The sequence below is a fragment of the Empidonax traillii genome, unplaced genomic scaffold (genome assembly GCF_003031625.1).
Source record: "Empidonax traillii isolate 1590-97213 ecotype Southwest subspecies unplaced genomic scaffold, ASM303162v1 scaffold815:size503231, whole genome shotgun sequence".
NCBI classification, from domain to species: Eukaryota; Metazoa; Chordata; class Aves; order Passeriformes; family Tyrannidae; genus Empidonax; species Empidonax traillii.
The window spans coordinates 56467-76819 of NW_020956008.1; the positions used below are offsets into that span (position 1 = coordinate 56467).

The window sequence follows — 20353 nt, forward strand, 5'->3', positions numbered from 1 at the left end:
TTCTGAAATATATTGTGTCTTTCATAGTCCAAATTGCTCTTCTTCTTTATCTTAATCCTTCCATTCATATTGTTCTTTTTACAGGTTTTAAATGCACTGCAGCCTCCACACCCCTATGAAATCCTTTACTAAAAAAGAACTTTGCTCTTAATAGCAATGGATGAAATGTAATGTCCTTATGCAACTCCTATATCTCTTTACCCATACGGTAACGCTTTAATTGACAGCACTTGAGAGTAATATGTGAGCTTTATTTTGTTTCAACAGTCGTCCGTGAGATGGGATAAAAGAATAAGCATCGGTTCCTCGCTCCCAAGCAACCTCTCAAGTCCTGCAGATGATCTACCTCCAACTCGCATCAAGGAAAACCATATCTTAGAAGGGCTGAAGAAATTACAGAAGCAAAAAATATTACTTGAATCACCTTCAGTAATATCAAAATGGGGTTACAAAGATTGCATGAACTCTAATGAAGGAATATATTCCCCTGGAGTTAAATGTGGTGGCCATAACGAACAGGCTCATTGTAAGCCAATGGAAATGGGAAGTATTTGCATTGAACATAACAAAACTTTCTCTTATGATTCAGATTCACATGATGATGCAGATGATGATTCTTCCTCCCTACTGCTGCTGCAGGAATTACCAAGCAAAGACTGCAGGACCTATTGTAACAAATTAACTCACAGCATTTCTGACAGTCTCTTTGACTGGGATCCTAATAAGAAACATTTTCCAGAAAGAAATTCATATTTTAATTCAAAGGAAAGACCTGAAAAATTGACTAGTTTTGTCAGTGGATTTCAGGGAGAAGTAAAATCATGCACCAGAACAAAGCTGCCTGAGTTACAGTTAAATCAAAGCCATGCTAATGTAGGCTGGAAGGACCTTAATTTTCAGCTTTCAGATACTGATGACAATGAAGTCTTGGATGAACTGCATATAGAAAGCAGTGATGAGAAAAGTCCATCAGATTTATTAGCAACTCCACTTACTGAGAAGTACACAAAGACCTCTGACATGATCAAAGTCACGGAGAATTCTCAGTTTGTATCTACTGACAAAGAGGAAAACCAGATACCTGTTCACTCGGACATTAGGCCGAAGACATGTAATTTCATTAAACAACAAAAGGTTATAAAAAAGACCTCCTCTGAAGAGTGCATTACAGTAATATTTGATGCTGAGGATGGTGAGCCTATTGAATTCAGCTCACATCAAACTGGAGTTGTCACTGTAACAAGAAATGAGATTTCAATCAACCAGCCACAAACTATGTCCAGTGCAGAATACACTGAACTTACACCTCAGGGAATAACTGATTTGCAGGCAGGAACCAATGCTGGAAACTACAATGCTTTAGAAAGACCAGAAGATGAAACTGAGAGAAATAATCTTGAAGATAATGCAGGGAATAAAAATACAGTTGTCTCCATGACCTGCAGTGAATCTTCACGCTGTGGAAGAGTGACAGTGCAAAATACTTCAAGACAAAAACTAGTGAAGCCGGTATATGATGCATCATACAAGGCCAATTCCAGCTCCACTGTGCAGGCAGGAATCAGTCAAAGGCCAAATGTAACTAAAATACCCAGCAGAGGTAAATTTTCTCCACAAAAAACTGTGATCTCAGAGAGTGGGGAGATGTCTGTAGCTCTATCAGTGGGCCCCACAGCCCTTGAACAATCACCTGCTCTGCCACCTGTAAAGCTTTCAAGATTCAAAAAGGCTCAAAGCCCACCTCGTCATTTTGACTCAAAAGTTGACTTTCAGGTTCCAAAGCCCCCCGCCCACCCCCTGCCCGACTTGAAACGCCCAGGCAGAGGCGATGGGTCAAAGTATCCAAAGAGTCAGAGTCCAGCATCACCACTGTTGCCTCAGCACCTTATAGAGCCAAGTAACTATGGGGAGCCTCCAACCAGAGACTTTCATTGTGATTCAGCAACTGTAGAAGCCCGATCTCCATCCCCACCCCTTCCTCCAGGCAGGTCAACATCCCTGTTGATTCGGCCTAATTATTCTCATTCTCCACCTGTAGCAGTAAAGTTAGGAAGAGCTGGTGCCACTGAGACAGCAAAAAATATACTGAAATCATCACCATTAAAAGGAACTATGAACTCTGGCTTTCACAATCAATCTAGTTATGAAATGCAAGCAAAAAATGTATCTTCTGGGGCCAAAATTGAATTATCTTACCTTCAAGAAAACGCAGAGGGAATTATGCAAAATAAATGCACACCTCAGCAATCCCACAGTGCATGCCAAGGACTTTCCAAAGTTTCCACAAAGCAAGTCTGCCTAAAAAACCCTAATCAGTTGGGTCTCCACAGGAATCGTGAATTTTCCAGCACAGATTTTCAAACAGCCAGGTCCTTTTCTCTGGGTTGTCCGTCACTGGAAACAACTGCTTCACAAGGTACATATTCCAGGAAAAAAAATACTTCCACGGACAGTGGGGTGGATCAGCTACAAAAGATGCCAAACATTCTCCCCACAACTCCTCAATGTCATACAACCAGCACAAGTGAGCCTTTACTATCTCAGGTAAACAAATCCCCGCCAACACTGTTTCGTGCCAGTGATCCTGCACATGCTACTCAAAACTCTAATGAGAAAGGAATGAAAACCCGTCTTCCTGTAGGACTGAAATTATTTGTCAAATCTCCCCAGCTTCTCCGCAAGAGCTCTACCGTACCAGGGAAGCAGGAAAAAGACAGTATAAATGCAGCTTCCAAAAGTAATGTGAGTTCAAGTAAGTACAAGCAAAGTGAATCTGTATGTGCAACCACCAGAGGTGCAGCGTATGCTGAACTGAAAGACTCTAAGTCTGATACTGAAGTAAAAAATAATTTTACTGTGGGACTTAACATGGATACAGCATCACCTCATGCACACGAAAACTGCAGCTTGGTGGTAGACAGAGTAGATGGATTAGAAAACAGATTAGTTAAGAGATCTGTTTCTTCTAGCAACAAGTCGCACTTGAAGCCAGCTCTGGGCATGAATGGAGCAAAAGCTCGTAGTCAGAGTTTTAGCATTCAAACAGGGGAGAAGCCATCTGCCCCTCTGACAGAAGGTCTTGGAAAAGTACGGACTCAGATTATTACAAACACTTCTGACAGAGGAAATTCTCTAACCAGGCAGAACTCAGCCATGGAAGGACTTCAAATCAAGGCTGTTCCTGGGTCAGCGGTGACACCAGAGACTCTTTTAAATACTACTAAACCCACAGAAAATTCTTATCCTAGACAAGGTTCTCTTGGAAATATGAGTAGTTGCAATAGCCAGCATGGAAGCCCAAGCAAACTGCCCTTCAAATCATCTGCAAAAGTAGACTTGTTTCATAACACTTCAAAATGTGATGGAAGCAAACCATATTCTCAGAAAGATGCACGCAGCCGACCTATGCAAAGTGAAAGGAGCACTGAAAGTTTTAAACATGAAGCTCTAAGTAAAAAACATGTTGTGTCAGCAGAATTGGAGGTAGAAGCATCAGCTACTGTACCTTCTAAACAAATTTTGTCCTTTCAAAGCTTCGATGGAATAAAGTATCCTCATAAACTGGAAGCAACAAAATCACAAAGGCAGCAAATGTCTTTAAAATTAGCAGAAGCCTCTGAGAAGGTTAATGATGTTTTGAGTTCACCATCTCTGCAACCTACAATAGAGGAGAAAGTCATGTTGTGCATCCAAGAAAATGTGCAAAAGGGTCAGGGACAACCCAAATCTCCCACTGTGGAGGCTAAACAAAAGACTGGGCCCTCTATAGCAAGTTGGTTTGGCTTTCGAAAGAGTAAGCTCCCAGCGCTGAGTAGCAGGAAAACTGATGTTCCTAAAACTAAGGTAGAAAAAAAGGATGCAAAAATTTCAGGGTTTGGAATTAAACAGGCAAAACTGGAGAGAAGAAAAGAAAAAAAGAAAACTGAACAACACTGTGAAATAGAAAACGAAATTAACCGGAAAACAGACAATGGTGACATTTTAGCCATGGAGAGCAAAATTATGAAACCTTCCCAAGACATGACTGGTGAGATTGAATGTGAACAAGTCAGAAGTTCAACCACAGCTACATACTCACCAAAAGACAGTTTTGTGAAAGAGCTTTTAAGCAGGTAAAACTCTGGAACACAATTTGATGTGTATTGATGTACATTCAGCTTTACAGACACTCAGATGCTAATCTCTACAGGAAAAAAAGCATTAATAATGAGATGATAATTTTGTTCACGTTACTTTGTTAACCAAACCACTGGTCTTTGAAATTAAAGAACAGCAAGTTACATCCAGGTTGACAACAATTCAAATGATTCCAGAAATCAAGAATCTAGGCAGATAGTGTGTACAGATAGAGGGTAATAAGTTGTATGTTTTAATGTATTCCAGCTTCCTGTATTGTAACCAGCAAGCACATATTTGGTAACAAGTCAGAATTAATTGCATTTCTAGCTACCACAACCTTTGGTCACGGAAAAACTTGGCAATTGTTATAGTGTGTTTTCACGTTTGCCCCACTGCAGTCCCAAATATAATATAAATCATTATATGTGAAAGGCTAAATTGATATACTACCTAAAATTGCAAGTGACAGGTTTGATCAAGGCTAGTTAGAAACATTTATCACTCAAAGGTCTAGAGACAGAAAGATACAGAGGGGTTACTTTAAACATTAAAGGAATGGGAAAGTAGAGTGATTGAAGAAGGGCAATGTAATTTATCAGAGGAATCACTCTCTACCTGCAGAGTTGATAAGAAAGCAGCTCAGCAGACAGAAAGTGGATCAAATAATGTTTCCTACAGGAGTGTGTCGAAGGGCGGCTCCCAGGGCTCCTCTCTTCATGGCAACTCTATCAGCTCTCAAGGAAACCACAAGAAAAACAGCAACACAAAAGCCGATATGGAAATGCAGAATCAGACCCTGGTAAGTGCTTTAGTACATGAAAACATTATTACCTTCTTTTTAACTTCTGGATGTGTTTCTCATTGCCAGTACAGGCACACAGGATAATAACTGTTTATATATAAGATAGAAAGATTTTTGTGTAGCTAGAGAATTGTGAATTAATACAAAAGTTGGCAGCTTGACTATAGGCCACATTATAGAGCTAGTCATGAAAATCCTACTGCTTCTGCTGGCAATTCAATTCCAGTGGAGATATATGAACAACAATGTTCTAATCATACTGTACTAGAGTGAAGTAATAGGATCATTTTCTTTTTTTTTTAGTTTTTTTCCCCTTTCCCTGAAAATTGCATGCCAGTGTTAAGCATTCCTCTGAACATTATAGAAGTCATTAAGGCTAAGAAGAGCACTACTAACGGGGAAAAGGCAAAGTATTTGACCATGTTGGGGAATATTTGTCACTTCAGAGGGAGCATTCAAAAGCAAAAACATACATTTGACCTGCATCTCTCTTCATGCCATTAAAAATCTCCCTGTTGGTGCCCTCTAATAAGTCTTATACTTCAATAAGGTACTAACTGTACCTGATAATTTAACTTACCCAGAGAGTAGGAATGTTGCAGTTTAGAAGAAAAATAATTTTATTTTCTGTTAGCTGCTAGATTCTGGTTCTTGAAAGGTTGTGTGACTAACTTCAGTGCACTGGAAAGTGTTCACAGAGAGTCTAGGACTGTAACCTGAAGTCAGGCTGGATGGGTGCCCTTCCTTGTGAAGCTTCTATTAATTAACCTTAGAATTTAATGAGAATTTCTTGCCTAGCAAGGTCTTTTCCCACGATGTTTCAAAGTCCAGGCACCAAGAGAACAGAGATGCTTTAACTCAATACCATTCTTTTCTCGTTCCTGATAGCTGTCTTGACCATATTATAATGATGATTATTAACCATAATCACAATTTTAACAAAAAGTCTTAAAACTTTGGCCAAATATAATGCTTAATATTAAGCTGAGGCTATTACTTTTGTTGTTCTGCCAGAACTGAGTTATTGAAGTGCAGCACATACAACTATTTCCTCTGAGAGAATTTGAAATACAAATTCTTTTGGACGTGTTGCAAAAACATTGCAAAAAGCTTCATAATGGGAACTGGAGAAACTCTTATCTTAGCACTGATGTTTAGGATGCTTAAGGTCAAAGCATCCCATATGGAGTTTCAAATTCAGGCAGGTGTGGGGTTTTTTACTTTAATACAGATGTCTTTCCTAAGAACATCTGCAAGGTCATTTTTTTTAAAACTTACAGGGAACATATGCAAAATGAATGTGTTTGAAAACTTTCCTCCTGACTCCTGTCGTAACATCTCTTCTTTGAAAATGTAGATGCCTCCTGCATTATAAAACCACAAATTATAAGCGTATCTAAGGCTGTCCTTGTAGTGTCACTGAAAGGAAAGAGAGAGAATGAAAGTCTGGAAATGTGCAATATGCAGGAAATTCAATCCAACTGATCTAGAACTTTGATAGCAAAGCAGAGCCCCTTATCAGAGCCACTCAGTTTAACTATGCCCCATTTAATATGGTCCTGACAGCTTAGGGTATATCTTCACTGTACAGAAGTACAAAAAACTCTACACATTGCTTCTACAATTTCTTTCTAACTTATTATTTTCTAATGCTACAATAATTTGCTGTGCTTTTTGTCTGTCATTTTGTGAAGTCTTTTTAGCTGCTTCAGTAATAGTCTTTTAAGTATATCTTCAAGAAACACACTTCATTTTATGAGGGAACTAAAAAGCTTGTCCTTACTGTACACAAACAATAGAGAAATGCTAATTATACTTTTTAGTTTTTTAAGGACATGTTAGTCATAGAGAAAAGGCACAACCTCTGCTATACCATACACTTTTCTGTTAGCTGGGAAACAAAATATTTTTTTACAGTTTTGTAGATTAATTTACATTATATACTTCATTTTTTGAGTTTCATATTGTGTTTATTGTGGCACTTCGTTCCTGAAAGAAATATCTAGTGCCAAAAGACTGAGGATGTCTAGAACAGTGAGATTTAAAATGTGCTTACAGTTATTAATGTTAACTTATGAAAGAGATATACCTTAAGATTCCTCAATATGTGATATTTCATCTTGTCCTCCAAACTTCTAAAAGAAAAACGATGGAAAGTCTTTAAATTCAAAGTCCATGCATCTTATTACTATCATTTCCAATTATTCTTTGGTGTCTGCTCACTTTGAAGCACATTGCAAAGGACTGGGAGATAGCTGTGACTGAAAACAGTTGCATGCATTAGAATGGCAATGTTGTGCATTTTTTTTGCTCATAAAAAGACAAAATTAATGCTTTTGGAGAAAACATCATAAATCTTTTGAAAAGCCCTAAAGTAAGAAGGTTTCTTTTCTTTTTTAGAACAATGCAAAGTGCATTCAGTCGTACAGTTCAGAGTGGAAGCTGCTGTATTTCAAAACTGCATCTCGGATATATACTGCTGCTTTAAATTCTGGCAGGAACGTTTTTTAACATTAATTTTTCTAGCAAGTTTTTCCTTTAAAACCTATTTAATTTTTGATGATTAAATCACTTCTCTTATGATGTGCCAGGTAAAGACTTGAGGCACTATTATGCCATAACATATGCACCAATTACCTCTGATTTCTGTTCATGCAAAGAATGTTATTGCTGGACTGCCACTGAATTTATGGAAAAAGCAATGTTCCACCAGTGGTGGCCTTGTGCATTCACCTTCAGAGGGATACACTTCCCGTTAGCGTTCATCAAAAAAGCACTTTGCTCTAAAGGCCAGCCAACAGAAATACATAATACTTTAGCCTACACCGAGGATATTCCACATTCTCCAGTACTTTTTCATGTCCTTGGCTGGAGCTTAAGGTGAGATACAATCATTTTTGTGCTGTACTGCTTCATTTCATCTTTGTGATTTTATTACAGCCCTGTGTAATTTAGAAAAGCCATGGGCTCTACTCTGTGAGGTGGAAGCGTGGCACCAAAATCAAGACACCGGGAGTTTTGAGTAGCACTCCATGTCTGCAGTCTGTGTGTTTGGGGAATACCCAGAGATCTATCGCAATATTATGAAATGTCACAGCAGCAGCCAAGCACAGTCTGCAAATGTGAGAAACTGCTCTACCCGAAACTTGATGCCAAATGATCACTTGCCTCCTCATTTTCCATAGCCTAAAGAGCATCATTTCAGAAGACAAAAAAAGATGTGATCAAATCTGTAGGATTGAAAGATTATAAATGCACTTCTATAAATCTAGAGAGCAGGTCTTTCATGTCTTCCTTAGGCTGGTCACAGGAGGGCAATAGGGCTACTTGTGTAAGGCAGACAAGCAGAATATATGCAATGATCAAAGATATGTCATGCAAATTATGATAAATTGTGCTGGTTTAGATTACAGAACATATTTAATGTTATTGTGAATGTGCTGTAAGTAGTTAAAAACAGCAGAGAGTGATTAGCAAATAATTTAAGATGTCTGAGAAACTGAAAGCGTTGTTTTCTGTAGTGCTGGCTTTCCCCCTCTCATCGCCCTGAAAGTATCTTTATTCCTGTTTGATTTATGTAGCATGGCAGAAAAATATGTCTCTGGATCTGAGTTATGGCCACTGATGGCTTGTAATAGAGGGGGATTTCACTGTATGCCAGGGAGGCACTCAGATTATCTGTATACTTGGGAAATAGCAGCGCAGAAGAACAGAACAAAAATACATCTTCATTTGAAAAAATAGAATATCTAGGGGGTCTGAATAGCACAAACTCAAATATCACATACAGACTCTTAGAGTGCACTGCATTCTCAAATGAAGTTTTTCTCTCTGTTTAGCTAATAAACACTTTTAAACAGCAGTGGAAATAAAAATGCTGAAGTTCAGTGTTTGCAAACTAAACTAGAGAGATACCATACCACATATCAAGTTCACTTTTTTTTTTTTTTTTTTTTTTTAACATCTGAAACACAGCATTTCCAGAGAGAAGCAAAAGGTCAGGAGAACTGAGGTTTTTGGTTTGGTTGGGTTTTTTTGCCTTTTTTTTTTTTTTTAATGCAGAAAAAGACCTTTTCTTTCGAAGAATTGCATCTTCCAAAGGTATTTTTGATGGCTGTATATTGTGACTTTGAATGAAATTAAAGTTGCTATCCTCAGATATCATTCATAGAATGGAACAGATTATATACTTATAAACTCATAGCTGCCCTGTAACTTTATTCTGATTTATTTCTGAAAAATAATATTCTGTAGTTATTGTGAAGCAACATAAACAGAGTGACAGGTGTTCTTCACTTTTGTTGTTGCACTATGTACAGGCTAAAGTAGTCACAGAAAACCTGCAAGAAGAAGAGGAGGACACCATGACAAGGACTACATGTCAGAGTCATGTGATAGGTACAAAATTATATTTTACGCTGGATTTTATTGCTGTCAGTTCTTGGGAAAAGGCATGTTTAATTCTCATTATTTATTTGTTTGCCCACTAATGTCAGCTTTAGCCTTCATTTAGCTCTGTTACTGGATAGCCAGATTTCATCAATTGTGTAACAGATGAGTACATGAGTACATACTATTACCATTGTGGATCAATGCAATGCTTGAATGCTTGACAGAAGGGCCTTGGAGTCTGGTTATGAAACATCATTTCAGCCTCTAAAGCTAGTGGGTGACACATAGTGGCTTAATTAGAGGGTTGGCATGATACTTTCAGGGGGAGTAATACTGATAAACTGCAAGTCTGTCATCTGGCCTTGAATTAGTAAAAATCCGATTAAAATTCTGAATAGCAGAGTAATCACTGTGATAAACTGATCTGAAGGAGTAGCAAACAGGTGTCTGTTCAGAAGGGCTTAAAGCTGTTACTGAATATAAGATTGCCTTTGCTCTAAACTTTTCAGAAGGGTGGCACCATCCACCCTGCTTTGTGCTTGGCATGTGCTGATTTTTAAACTCAGGGCATGTAAAAATATCTAACCGGCAATGAAGGACCAAACAGAAGTCTGTTTGAGGCTTGTATTAGAGCAGTATGTCATCGATATAAAGAAGTGACTCTGAACAGAAAAGATTCTCCTTTAGCAAGTTCCCTTCCCAGACTGAGACTGCAGAAATAGTTAAATACAATTCCATGGTTTCAGGACACTCTTAAGTGATTTTTCTAGCCAGAATCTCATTCATTCCACAAATACTGTCAACCCAGCAAACAAGGCTGTACAGATGTGTCATGTTGAAACACATTTCTCTTTGGGATATTAGGAAAATGTTTGCATGCTTTATTGACTTGTGCATTCTTTCCAGTCCCAAATTCAGCCAAATAAACTCTGGCTGTCTTGCTGGAAGGAAAGATCCCTAAAGTCTTCCCTCTCTGTGAACCCAAACATAATCTGGCTCGATTACAGCAACTAAATAGCAAAAACTTTGAACATTGCAGTGTAGGACTGAGGGGATTCTGTGAGTGAGTAGGCACTAGCCCTGAAAATAGAAATTCATGCCTCTCACTCTGTAAATAAATAATCTACTTTCTGTTATTAGTCATTGACCAGCAGAGATTAGCTCACTTAAGATTGTTCAGAATTATTTTTCCTCATACTGAAATAATTCTTTTGCCTCCATGCCAAAAATTGCCAAAACTTTCACTTTGAATTATGTGAAATGTTTCCATTCAATTTTTTTTTGTCTATATACTGACAGTTAAAATCAACTATTTGCAGCTGCTTTTCTTCCTAAAATACTTTGATTCTTCCTTGTAGTACATCAGTGTAATTGGTGGTTGTGTCTGAGGCCAAGTTGCTATATATTTTGATACTTTACTTTGTAATATATCATGTAACAGGTGCCTTTTGAGAGTGTTAATATTTTGCTCCTTCCACAGGCACCAAATCTGAGTCTCTGATGGGGCACAGTGGTTATGAAGCAGGTTGGTTGTCATTCCCCAAAGTGAGACTTCAGTTGTGCCTTGGGTTCACAAGGCCCTCCATTAGCTGGGAGAGGTCATCCCTGTGGGACCAGCCCTCCTGTCCACCAAAATCCTTTTTTTCAAAGAAAATAAATAGCTTTTTCTTCACCTTTTTGAGGGCTGATGACATGGACAAAGTGACAGGTACCTCTATGGCCCAGGCCTACACAAGTCCACAGTAAACAGTGCTACAGAGAAGCCAGGCAGTGCTGCCCTTAGGAAATTCCTACAAAGACCTTTCCATTCATATAATTTAGCTGAATTTTAGCAATTGCAAAAGCATCTTCTTCTCCCTTACACTATGGCATTTCTTAAACGTTCGGCACAGAATGCCAGCTATCCCTATTCTGCCTTGTCAATTTTCTGGAATAACTCAATGAGTTTGAGGATCGAGTTGGTAATGTCAGGAAACTTTGATGATGGGAAATGTTACGTGCAATAGGTGGTAATGGCACAGTAGAAATAACAGAAGTCTAAGCAAATTTATTAACATTTTAACAATGAATCCTAATGCAGAATGTGCCAGTCATTACTTATTTCAGTAGGACAAGCCCAAGCCTATGAAATTAGAAGCATGGATCTGAGTGTATCTCCTGAATACTCCTATATCAGTACCATGCTGTGTTTAATTTCACTCTCATCAGGCTGTGTTTTATCTTCCATTGGTATTTCTGCTGCTGTATATCCATATTGTTATTTATGGATAGCAAGCATTCCTGGCTTTTGTTTCAGATTCTCTTAAAATTCCTTGATAGAGGTTCTGGCATTTTTCTGACACAAAGGTTTTCATAGAAACATACTGATTATTTTTACTGCAGAAACTCTGTACAGCTTTAAGAAACATTCATTTGGAACATCTCCCCCTTCAGCTTGCCATTTTTAGTTAAAAGCATACACAAAGAAGAACTTTTGAAGATTATAAAGAACTTGGTGTGGAGGATTACCTGAGATGTAAAAGATCCAAATTCAGCTTTCTTTGTTATCAGCTTCTGATCTTCTGTTCTCAGAAGGAAAAGGGAATAACACAGGAAGGATGACTCTGTAAATGCTGTGCCTCACTGCTGTCAGGCACGTGACGATGAGCCAGGTCATTTGTCTGACCAAAGGGACCAGTTCACATCTTGGTGGAGGCTTTTGGTCAGTTGTTTTTGTGCAACAGTTTCACGGTGTTGGAGTTTCTTCCAGAACAGGAACCTCTCAGAAATCTTGAATATTTCAGTGGGCTGTAAACTCATTTCTAACTGCATTTGTCATCATCCTAAACAGTTGTTTTATAGAATCATAGAGTTATCATAGAATGGGTTGGGTCAAAGGGTTGCCCCTTTGACAGGGGCACCTTCCACTAGACCAGGTTGCTCCAAGCCCCATCCAGCCTGGCCTTGAACACTTCCAGGGATGGGGCAGCCACAGCTTGTCTGGGCAACCTGTTCCAGAGCCTCATCACCCTTATAGTAAAGAATTTCTTTCTAAATCTACCCTCCATCAGCTCAAGGCCATTCCACCTTGTTCTAAGAAAACAAAGTTCACTGTGAGTTTTTAGTTGTACTTTAATGAGTTTATTCTACTGGGTTTGTTCAAAACTCTTAACAAACTTAGAGCTGAACAAATTTATAACTGAGCAGTCTTCTAGGTTGGTATCATGTAAGACAATGCTGGCTCATCGTGTTCTAATAATGAAACATTTCTGGGTGTGTTGAAGAGAAAATGCAACACTGCAGTTGCTAGGGCTTTAATGTATTGTGAATTGTTGATCTAAACTGATTTGTTTGATTTGCTAAACTGAAAGAAAGCAAGAATGCCTAGTTATATATAATTTCCCTCCTCATCTACCTGTATCTCAGGACCACATGAACATTTCTATATGAAGCAGTCATTTATATTGTGCTATACTGTACTCCAACATATATTTAAAACATTTTGAAAGTTTTAAAAAACATGTTACACTCTGGATGCCTTTGCTGTACTGTCAGTGAGGAAGTCAGATGGGGCCCTGGCAGCACAGATGCTACCAGTGCTCCCACCCCCACAGACAGCAGACCTTAGAATCCATGAGGAGTATCACTTTCAGGTTCATTCATCTTCAGAGCTCTTTTCTCAAGCCCTTTGCAATACAGTAGTTGAGTTTTGAAAGAGGGATGATGTGGAAATTGCTAAAGTGCCTAGTAAGGGGAAGGACGTAATAAAAAGGTTGACTTTCCCTTCATTTCATGAGAGACTCCTCAGCTCAGACAGGTACAGCAGGGTCTCCAAATATTCCTATATATAAAATTCTTTTATTGAATGTAAAGATGATGTGCCAAGCTCCTGACAGTATTGTTCCCACGTAAACATTAAAAAGCCTTTATTTTACAAAGGAAAAGCATTCTGTTCCCTCTAAGACAGTGGAAGTGTCATTGTCTTGAATTTCCCCATTGTCACAATGGCCCAAAAACTCACAAGACAGTTACAGATGACACATAGAGAATGTAATAATTGGACATCTTGAGAAAAACAAAGCATTTGTTAAAAAGTTCAATGCTTCATATTTCAAGTACTGTTTCAAATTAGCAGCTACTCCAGAAAAGTTGGATTGCATTAATTATAATGCATTAAGAGTTTTCATTGATAAACAGCTTCAAGGGAAAAGACAAAAATCCACGGCACAAGCAAACAAATGCTAATTACTGAAGAATTCATTCTTGCAGACAACTTCACATGGGAATACTATGGTATACAATAACAGTATTTTTGGGTATACACAGATTAACAGGTTATTTTCTTTCTGGTAATGTATCTGTAATGAACAGGAAATTTAGTCATAATTAATCATATCATTCTTCAGTGTTGATATGAAGCTATACTGAGGCTGAAGGGAAAGACTGAATGTGCCATTTTCTCAGACATCAACACTTTGGTGATTTACCAAACCCCATGTTTGGAAGCTGCATGATGATAATTTTTCTGGGTTCAGTTTCTTTTCCTCTTTGTTACCCCAAATGGGTGAGAAATTCTCTAGAGGAGCAAGTCAGCATGGAATGTGCTTTTTGCTAATGATATACTTAAGCTTCACATAAAACATAATCTCAGCATAAGTAGGCTTATGAGAAGTGTCAGAGAAGGTTTCAAGCCTATTCTTAAATTTATACTCAGATTTCAATACAAAGGAAGAGTATTTCTTGTCATAGATATTTCTATGTGTGAATATGATTATTCACCATAATGGAATTCCAGCAGTCATTCCATCCTTAGCAACCTAAGTGAATCAAACAAACTCTTCTGGTTTAAAGCACTGAAATTCAGGGAGTACATGAAAGCATGGATAGTTCATCTGAAGGAATTGTTTTATTGAACTGGGATGTTTTTGGTTTCAAATCTTATATTTAATATGTCACTGATTGAGCTAAAAGGGTAGGTCCATTGCTTAATAAAAGCCTCTTGAGTTTTGACATCAGGGGCATCACTGCAAGTAGGTTTTGTCCCCAAAATGACATCACTAGTAAAAATAAAATGTATTTTAACAATCTTTGTACACTAGAGAGCAAATACTGCTAACGTGATAATTGGTAGTAGCAATCCAAAATACATCTGGGTACTGCCTCGTGAAGTTGTAGGGGGAGTTAATTCCCTGAGGTAGGCTGGGGTTAGGAAGTAGAAAGATTCACAGTTCTTGGAAAGAAATTACGTAACTGACCCCTGACGTAACTGCATTGACCCCTGTTGTTTGCTTGTAGAATTTCAACTGAAATTCAGAGATGGGCAAAGGTTGTAAAGATAAACGTAGTCAGAATTTTTGAAACTTTGAAGAAAGACTTGAGATTAATTTTTGTCAGATTTCCATTAGAGGTCCAGGTCAGTTGCTAAAAATCGATCCGTCCAACATTAAATGGGAACCTTGTAGATAATACAGAGAAAATGCCTGCAGAGACTTAAAAGCATTTTAAAAGTCTCTAGCTAGATAGAGGGTTGGGCTTCCACACTATCAAAGCAACATTAAAAGTGCATTGTAGACTTTGGTGCTTTGTGCTAGAACAAAAACACACACTGAGGTCAAGGGATTCTTTTGTATTTCTGCTGTAGCCCAGCGCTCGATTCCATTAAAGTTCTTGATAATCATCTGCCTTAAGGCAGGCTTTATCATCGTTCTTTCTGCTTTCCAAGAACAACCTTATAGAAGGGTTTTGCAGTGTAATTTAAAGGCAATCTGGTCAGAAAGAAAAGGAGAAACTTTTTCCTATTTTTAAGAAACTTTTTGGAGATTTGTCTTCTTTAGAGAGCATTTTATTGAATCCCTCAAATGCCCAATGGTCCCGAAAGGAAGTGTTGTTGGTATTTTATATGTTGCGTTGTACTTTAAAATACGCCCCTATAAGCTCTATATGCAGCAAAGTGATCAAACTACATTTTCAGTAGAAGCCAGGGATGTCCTTCACAGCAAGTTTTATAGGTAAGCTGCTAGCTACTTGATAGCAATTTTACAGATATACTGATAGCAAATGTAGGACATGTAATATGTTGTAGATGTAAGTAGGTTTGACTTAAAATGAAATGTCAGCATAACAATTATTTGTATGGAGGTTTCAAATACTAAATATGATAGCCCTGGCTTTATATTGTGATATTGTTTTATTTAGCACCCGGTAGCCACACTATGAGATTATATATATGATAATAAAAAGCCACGCTTCATGAGCAGACTTTTCTATGAGAGGAAGACATGAATTCTTCCTAGTGTCCCAGATAAATTTATTTGTCTCTGATTCTTCTTTTCTTTCTGGTTCTTATGTATATTTTTCCCACAAATATACACGTTTACTGCCAAGTGGTGGTCACTCTTTACTGCTTGCGTGGTACCCTAGTATTGCCTCATTATCTAGACCACCATACAGAGCCTACTTTTTTGTTTCTATATCCTTAACCATTTCTAATCAACAGTTTCTTTGCTCCAGTGTTGTTTGCCCTTTTTTCTCTTGTTTTCTTCCTGAAATCTAGATCTGAGGAACACTGGAACTGAGAAAGTATGTTTCAAATTTCATTTCTGAATGTGCAATTTAATGTACATATTCATACTTCTCAGATATATAAATTATCCAATGTCCTATTCCAAAGCTTGATGAAAACAATAGCAGTTTATCTGCTTGTTTAGATAAGCTTGCACCAAGCTTCCAGTAAGGGAAAAACACCAGACACCCCACATCTTCTGAACCAAAGACTTGTTTTAGACACCATTATGTAAACTGCTGAAACTTTGGGTGTTCTTACTAGAGTATTAAGTAAACAGCTGTTGAATTTATGTTTTCTCATTCTTGGGTAATGGAAATAGATATGAAGGAAACAAGCCTGATTAATGTGGTAAGTACATTAAGTTTGACATGCATCATCCTAAAACATGTCCATTAAGTCTGACATATTTGAGCAAACACATTTACATTAAGGAGCCCTCAAAACCTGGAGACAGATTAGGTCTGTAATGAATTACTGAGATAAACGTAACAGGATAAGTGACAGAGGAAAGATGGTGAACAAATTGAACTGTATTACGGCCTGTGCATTTAGTAAAGAAAGGTGATCCTTATCACTGTGGAGAGGCAAAAGGATAATCCAGAAGTTGCTTAAATGCCCGGCAAATCTTTGGACGCCTCTAATGCATTTAATGAAGAACAATATTCAACTGATAAAATGTCTTCTGACCGCAAAATAAATCCTCTCTTGTCATGAAGTCTCAATGCCTGAGAAAACAACTTATCACTGTCAGTGTTAATCAAGCCATTGGTAGAAGTTGAGAAGAACCGTTTAGCAATCATCTTATCACCGATATAGCAGTTGAATTATTCATTTACACATGATCAGTTAAAGGAAAAATGTTTGCTATATCTTCCCCATCACCACCCAGCAAAGCTGTGGAGTACCTAGAAGTCTCTACATGTGAGGTTGCTGTCTGTAAAAGTCATCAATGAAAACCAGTTATCATGGAATCTGTTTCCAATCTGGGTTTGTTCCTATTTCGAATCTGCAAAATGTTACGTTTTGATACAAGTTTTGATAAGCCATTAGATTTTTCATGAATCCCCTATATGAGCTATAGTACAAGTGTGCATAAATTTATTTGGATATCAGTAACAAAACCATTTTCTAAAGCCCTGTGTGCATGCAGAAGGTGAGATGTAGGTGTTAGATCTGTAGGTGCTGGCTGTATTGCTTAGTAAGCCTGCTTCCTGTGTCAGAGCCTTGAAATGGGAGTCAGGAGGAGCAGGCAGCTTAAAAACATAACTTGCTATATCTAACCATCTTGGATGTCAATCCAAGGGATTAGGTTCCCAATTGCTAAAACAATGATGAATTAAAAAATTGTAAAATAAACTGCTTGCCTCTAGGAATATCAGGATCCAAACTTGTTCATAAAAAAAAACCAAACCAAAACCAAAAAAGCCTCAAAACCAAGTGCCACAAGTGTCCTGGAAGACACGGGGAGACCGTCACAATCTCCTTATGCATCATGGTCTTACTGTTCTCAGAATACTTGAGACAAGAGGTGTGTGTGAAAGTACGCAACAGAACTGAGCTCAGCTGGGTAAAAAACATTACATTTGTACTTTGACTCACCAAAATACCTCAGTCATTTCTTCTAACTATGCCACTTGATGCCTCCATGTAATAACCCCAAAGCATTTACATTTTCATGCCCTTATCAAGCACTCTTCTTCCACTTTTGTACTTCAAAATCTTCATTTTCTGATCCTTCAACACAATTGAAATGATCCATGTCTCTGGTTTGCTTACTTTTCTGAACCAGAGTAGCTAAAATGAGCCATCACTGAGGGGAAATCTTGTTTAATACCTAGTAGGCATTGCAAGAACAACTGACTGCATTGTGTGTAAAAACATACCCCTAGGTTGGAAGTCCTCCTACTCAGGCACTTCATCAGAATGGAAAGAGCTGAGACAGGAATAGCATTATGTGAGTTTGGGCCACTAGAAATGGGATGAATAGTGTCTGCTGTACTGTGTTCTTGACTCGTTTGGCATTTGGACATTTCTGCAGGGATTAATTTTGAAATGATTGTCTGGAGGAGCCTATGGTAATAGACTGAAACTTTCTGTGTATTTTTCTAGTTGATACTTACTTTCCATGAAGATGATGGAGAGCCTTGCCAATGTGAATAATAAGAAACTAACATCCATTAATGTCTTCTAATTTATGTCAGCTTACCTTCTTCACAGTCTGGCAAAGACAAATCATTTCTTTGTACTTTAAAGATAGTAGACATAGCACTTGTCTAATTGCCAATTCTGCAGCACTGCTGCAGCCTACTGTCTAGCTTGTCTTCCTTCCGTGGAGAGAATTAATATTTTGGATCAACACTTCTTTATTAGCCACAATGCTTTGCTGTTAATTTCCTTCTTTGTCATTACATTTATTCACCCAGGAATACCAAATTTTATCACTGGAATGAGAAGTGTGGCTCTTTATGCATTATATATAGGATACAGTCTAATTATTATTCAAGATACTGAAAATCTGCTGGTCTCATTCAGGCTTAAAATGTCAATTAAACAGGATGGCCGGGTTCTTTGACTCTGAAGTTAATGCTTCTGTGTTGATTTACACTACTTTACAGTCTAACTCAATCTATATTCATTTTTATCACTCAAATCTGGACTATGCCTGATTATCATACCTATTACAGGATAGTACATGCCAGTATTCTCTATGAATCCTTCTATTTGAAACTTTTCTACTTTTACATGTATTTTGCTTCTGGCTAGATCTGTGCATGAAGCTTCAGTCATGCATTTCCCATTAACTAATTCATACACCTGAAGTACAACTGAGCAAACTGAAAATCGTTTTGATTGAGGGTGTGTTGTTATTTTAAACGTGTTTCATCTGTGCTCATGTGAACTTTATGCTCCTTTTCTACAGTGACATCTATTATAAGCTTTATGAAAAAATAAAAATAAAAATTTCACCCGAATTATCAGTTATGCTTGAGCTGGCATATGCCTTTCCAGGTTCTCACTCTGAGGAAAGGATGCCTATTCCTAATGTTTTTGCTGTTTTTAATTGAGTTTGAGGAACTTTGATTCATGTCTTCCATCTGAGACCTGAATTGTTGGCATTTGATTATGCAATTAGCCATCATAGCAGATCATAGAAAAACAGACTCTTAAAAAAAAAAACAAAAACACTGTAAGAGAGAAATAATACCTGTAAAATTAGTGCATAGCTTTTAATACTAGGTGAACTCAATTACTCAGTGTTTGGACAATTCACTGTTAGGAAAAAGAAATGAACCAATATATTCATAGTGGATAATTGCTCTACTTCCCATCTTTAACAGGCACAGAGGTGCAGTATTTTGTTTCAAAATGGTCATTCTAATGGTGTTTTTGCAACACCATGTAACATGGCATACTTTTTTTTTTTTTTTTGGTAATAGTAGATTTTCTGAAAAAAAATCTCTGTTCATTCTTCTGGCTTTAAATCATGATGGTTTCTTCCTAGCTCCTGCTTGCATGCAATTGGTTTCACAGTGATTCAGCTGGTTCGGAGGAGCTGAACTTGAACTTGGGTACCAAAGTGGAAGGATTATAGTACACCTAAAAGTTACTTGAGGCTCTCTGCACTCACTCTGTTCATGAGTTTTCATGTCATTAATTAAGAAATAAAATCAGTCTGTTTCAGGTGAGCGTGTATATTTTTAAGTGTTTGTTGGCTTTAAGTAAAGCCATCTGCAGGGCAGAAATACAAATAAATTATTTAAAGCTTCATTTAACATTCATGTGCCTTTAATTTCAATATTTTTTGTACTAACAAACAAAAAGCGGTGATGTTAAAAAATAAATATAGTGTGTTCTCTTGTGCATTTGCAAAACCCAGAGTTTCCTGTGCACTTAGAAATCAGTCCATGTTTACCAGAGACAACATTTGTGCTTAAAGTACTATCCCTAGTCCTATCTGTTGGGAATAGAAAATCAAAGAAAGTATCTCCATATGAGTGAAAGTAAACTCCAGTTTATAAGAGAGTTGCTTAAGAGCAAGTAAATCAGTGCTTCCATCCTGCTATCCTTAAATGCTTCCAACGCACCAGTCAGTGAGCAGAAACCCTCAGTGGAACAGCCAAATGCTCCCTTGGGGACTGTGTGCAGCCCGTGTCTCTAAGATGCTACGTGTGACCTCTTCACTCCTGTAACTGCGGTCTAATGCAGTTATTCTTAAAATAAACCAGCTGCCTCTAATAATTTTAGCAAAAAAAAGAAAAAAACCAATCCTAATGCTTCTGGTAAGTATTTTCCAGCTTGCTATTAGTTCCTGAACAACCTCCAAAAAGCTAAAAGTATCTCTACACAAGCACTATTCACTGGAGAGATTACTAGTTGGTTATACAGTGGCTGCCGAACATCTATGTTCTTTATCCTCAGGATAGAAGTGTGATTAGCTCCGTGTTTTAATATGAAGAACTGGGGCATGAAGAGAGAAAGATAAAGGCCTGTGGTTA

At 37.8% G+C, this 20353-nt stretch overlaps 1 protein-coding gene across 1 annotated transcript in view; it reads left to right on the forward strand.

Moving 5' to 3' along the window:
• Positions 1-20353, forward strand: part of LOC114066804 (nck-associated protein 5-like) — a gene marked incomplete at its 5' end in the record, with an annotated part of 103532 nt that overhangs the window by 37681 nt on the left and 45498 nt on the right. Inside the window, 3 exons of the mRNA XM_027901786.1 lie at positions 268-4112; positions 4741-4918; positions 9241-9319. Of these exons, the coding sequence (XP_027757587.1) occupies positions 268-4112; positions 4741-4918; positions 9241-9319 (4102 nt within the window). The remainder of the gene's footprint in view (positions 1-267; positions 4113-4740; positions 4919-9240; positions 9320-20353) is intronic.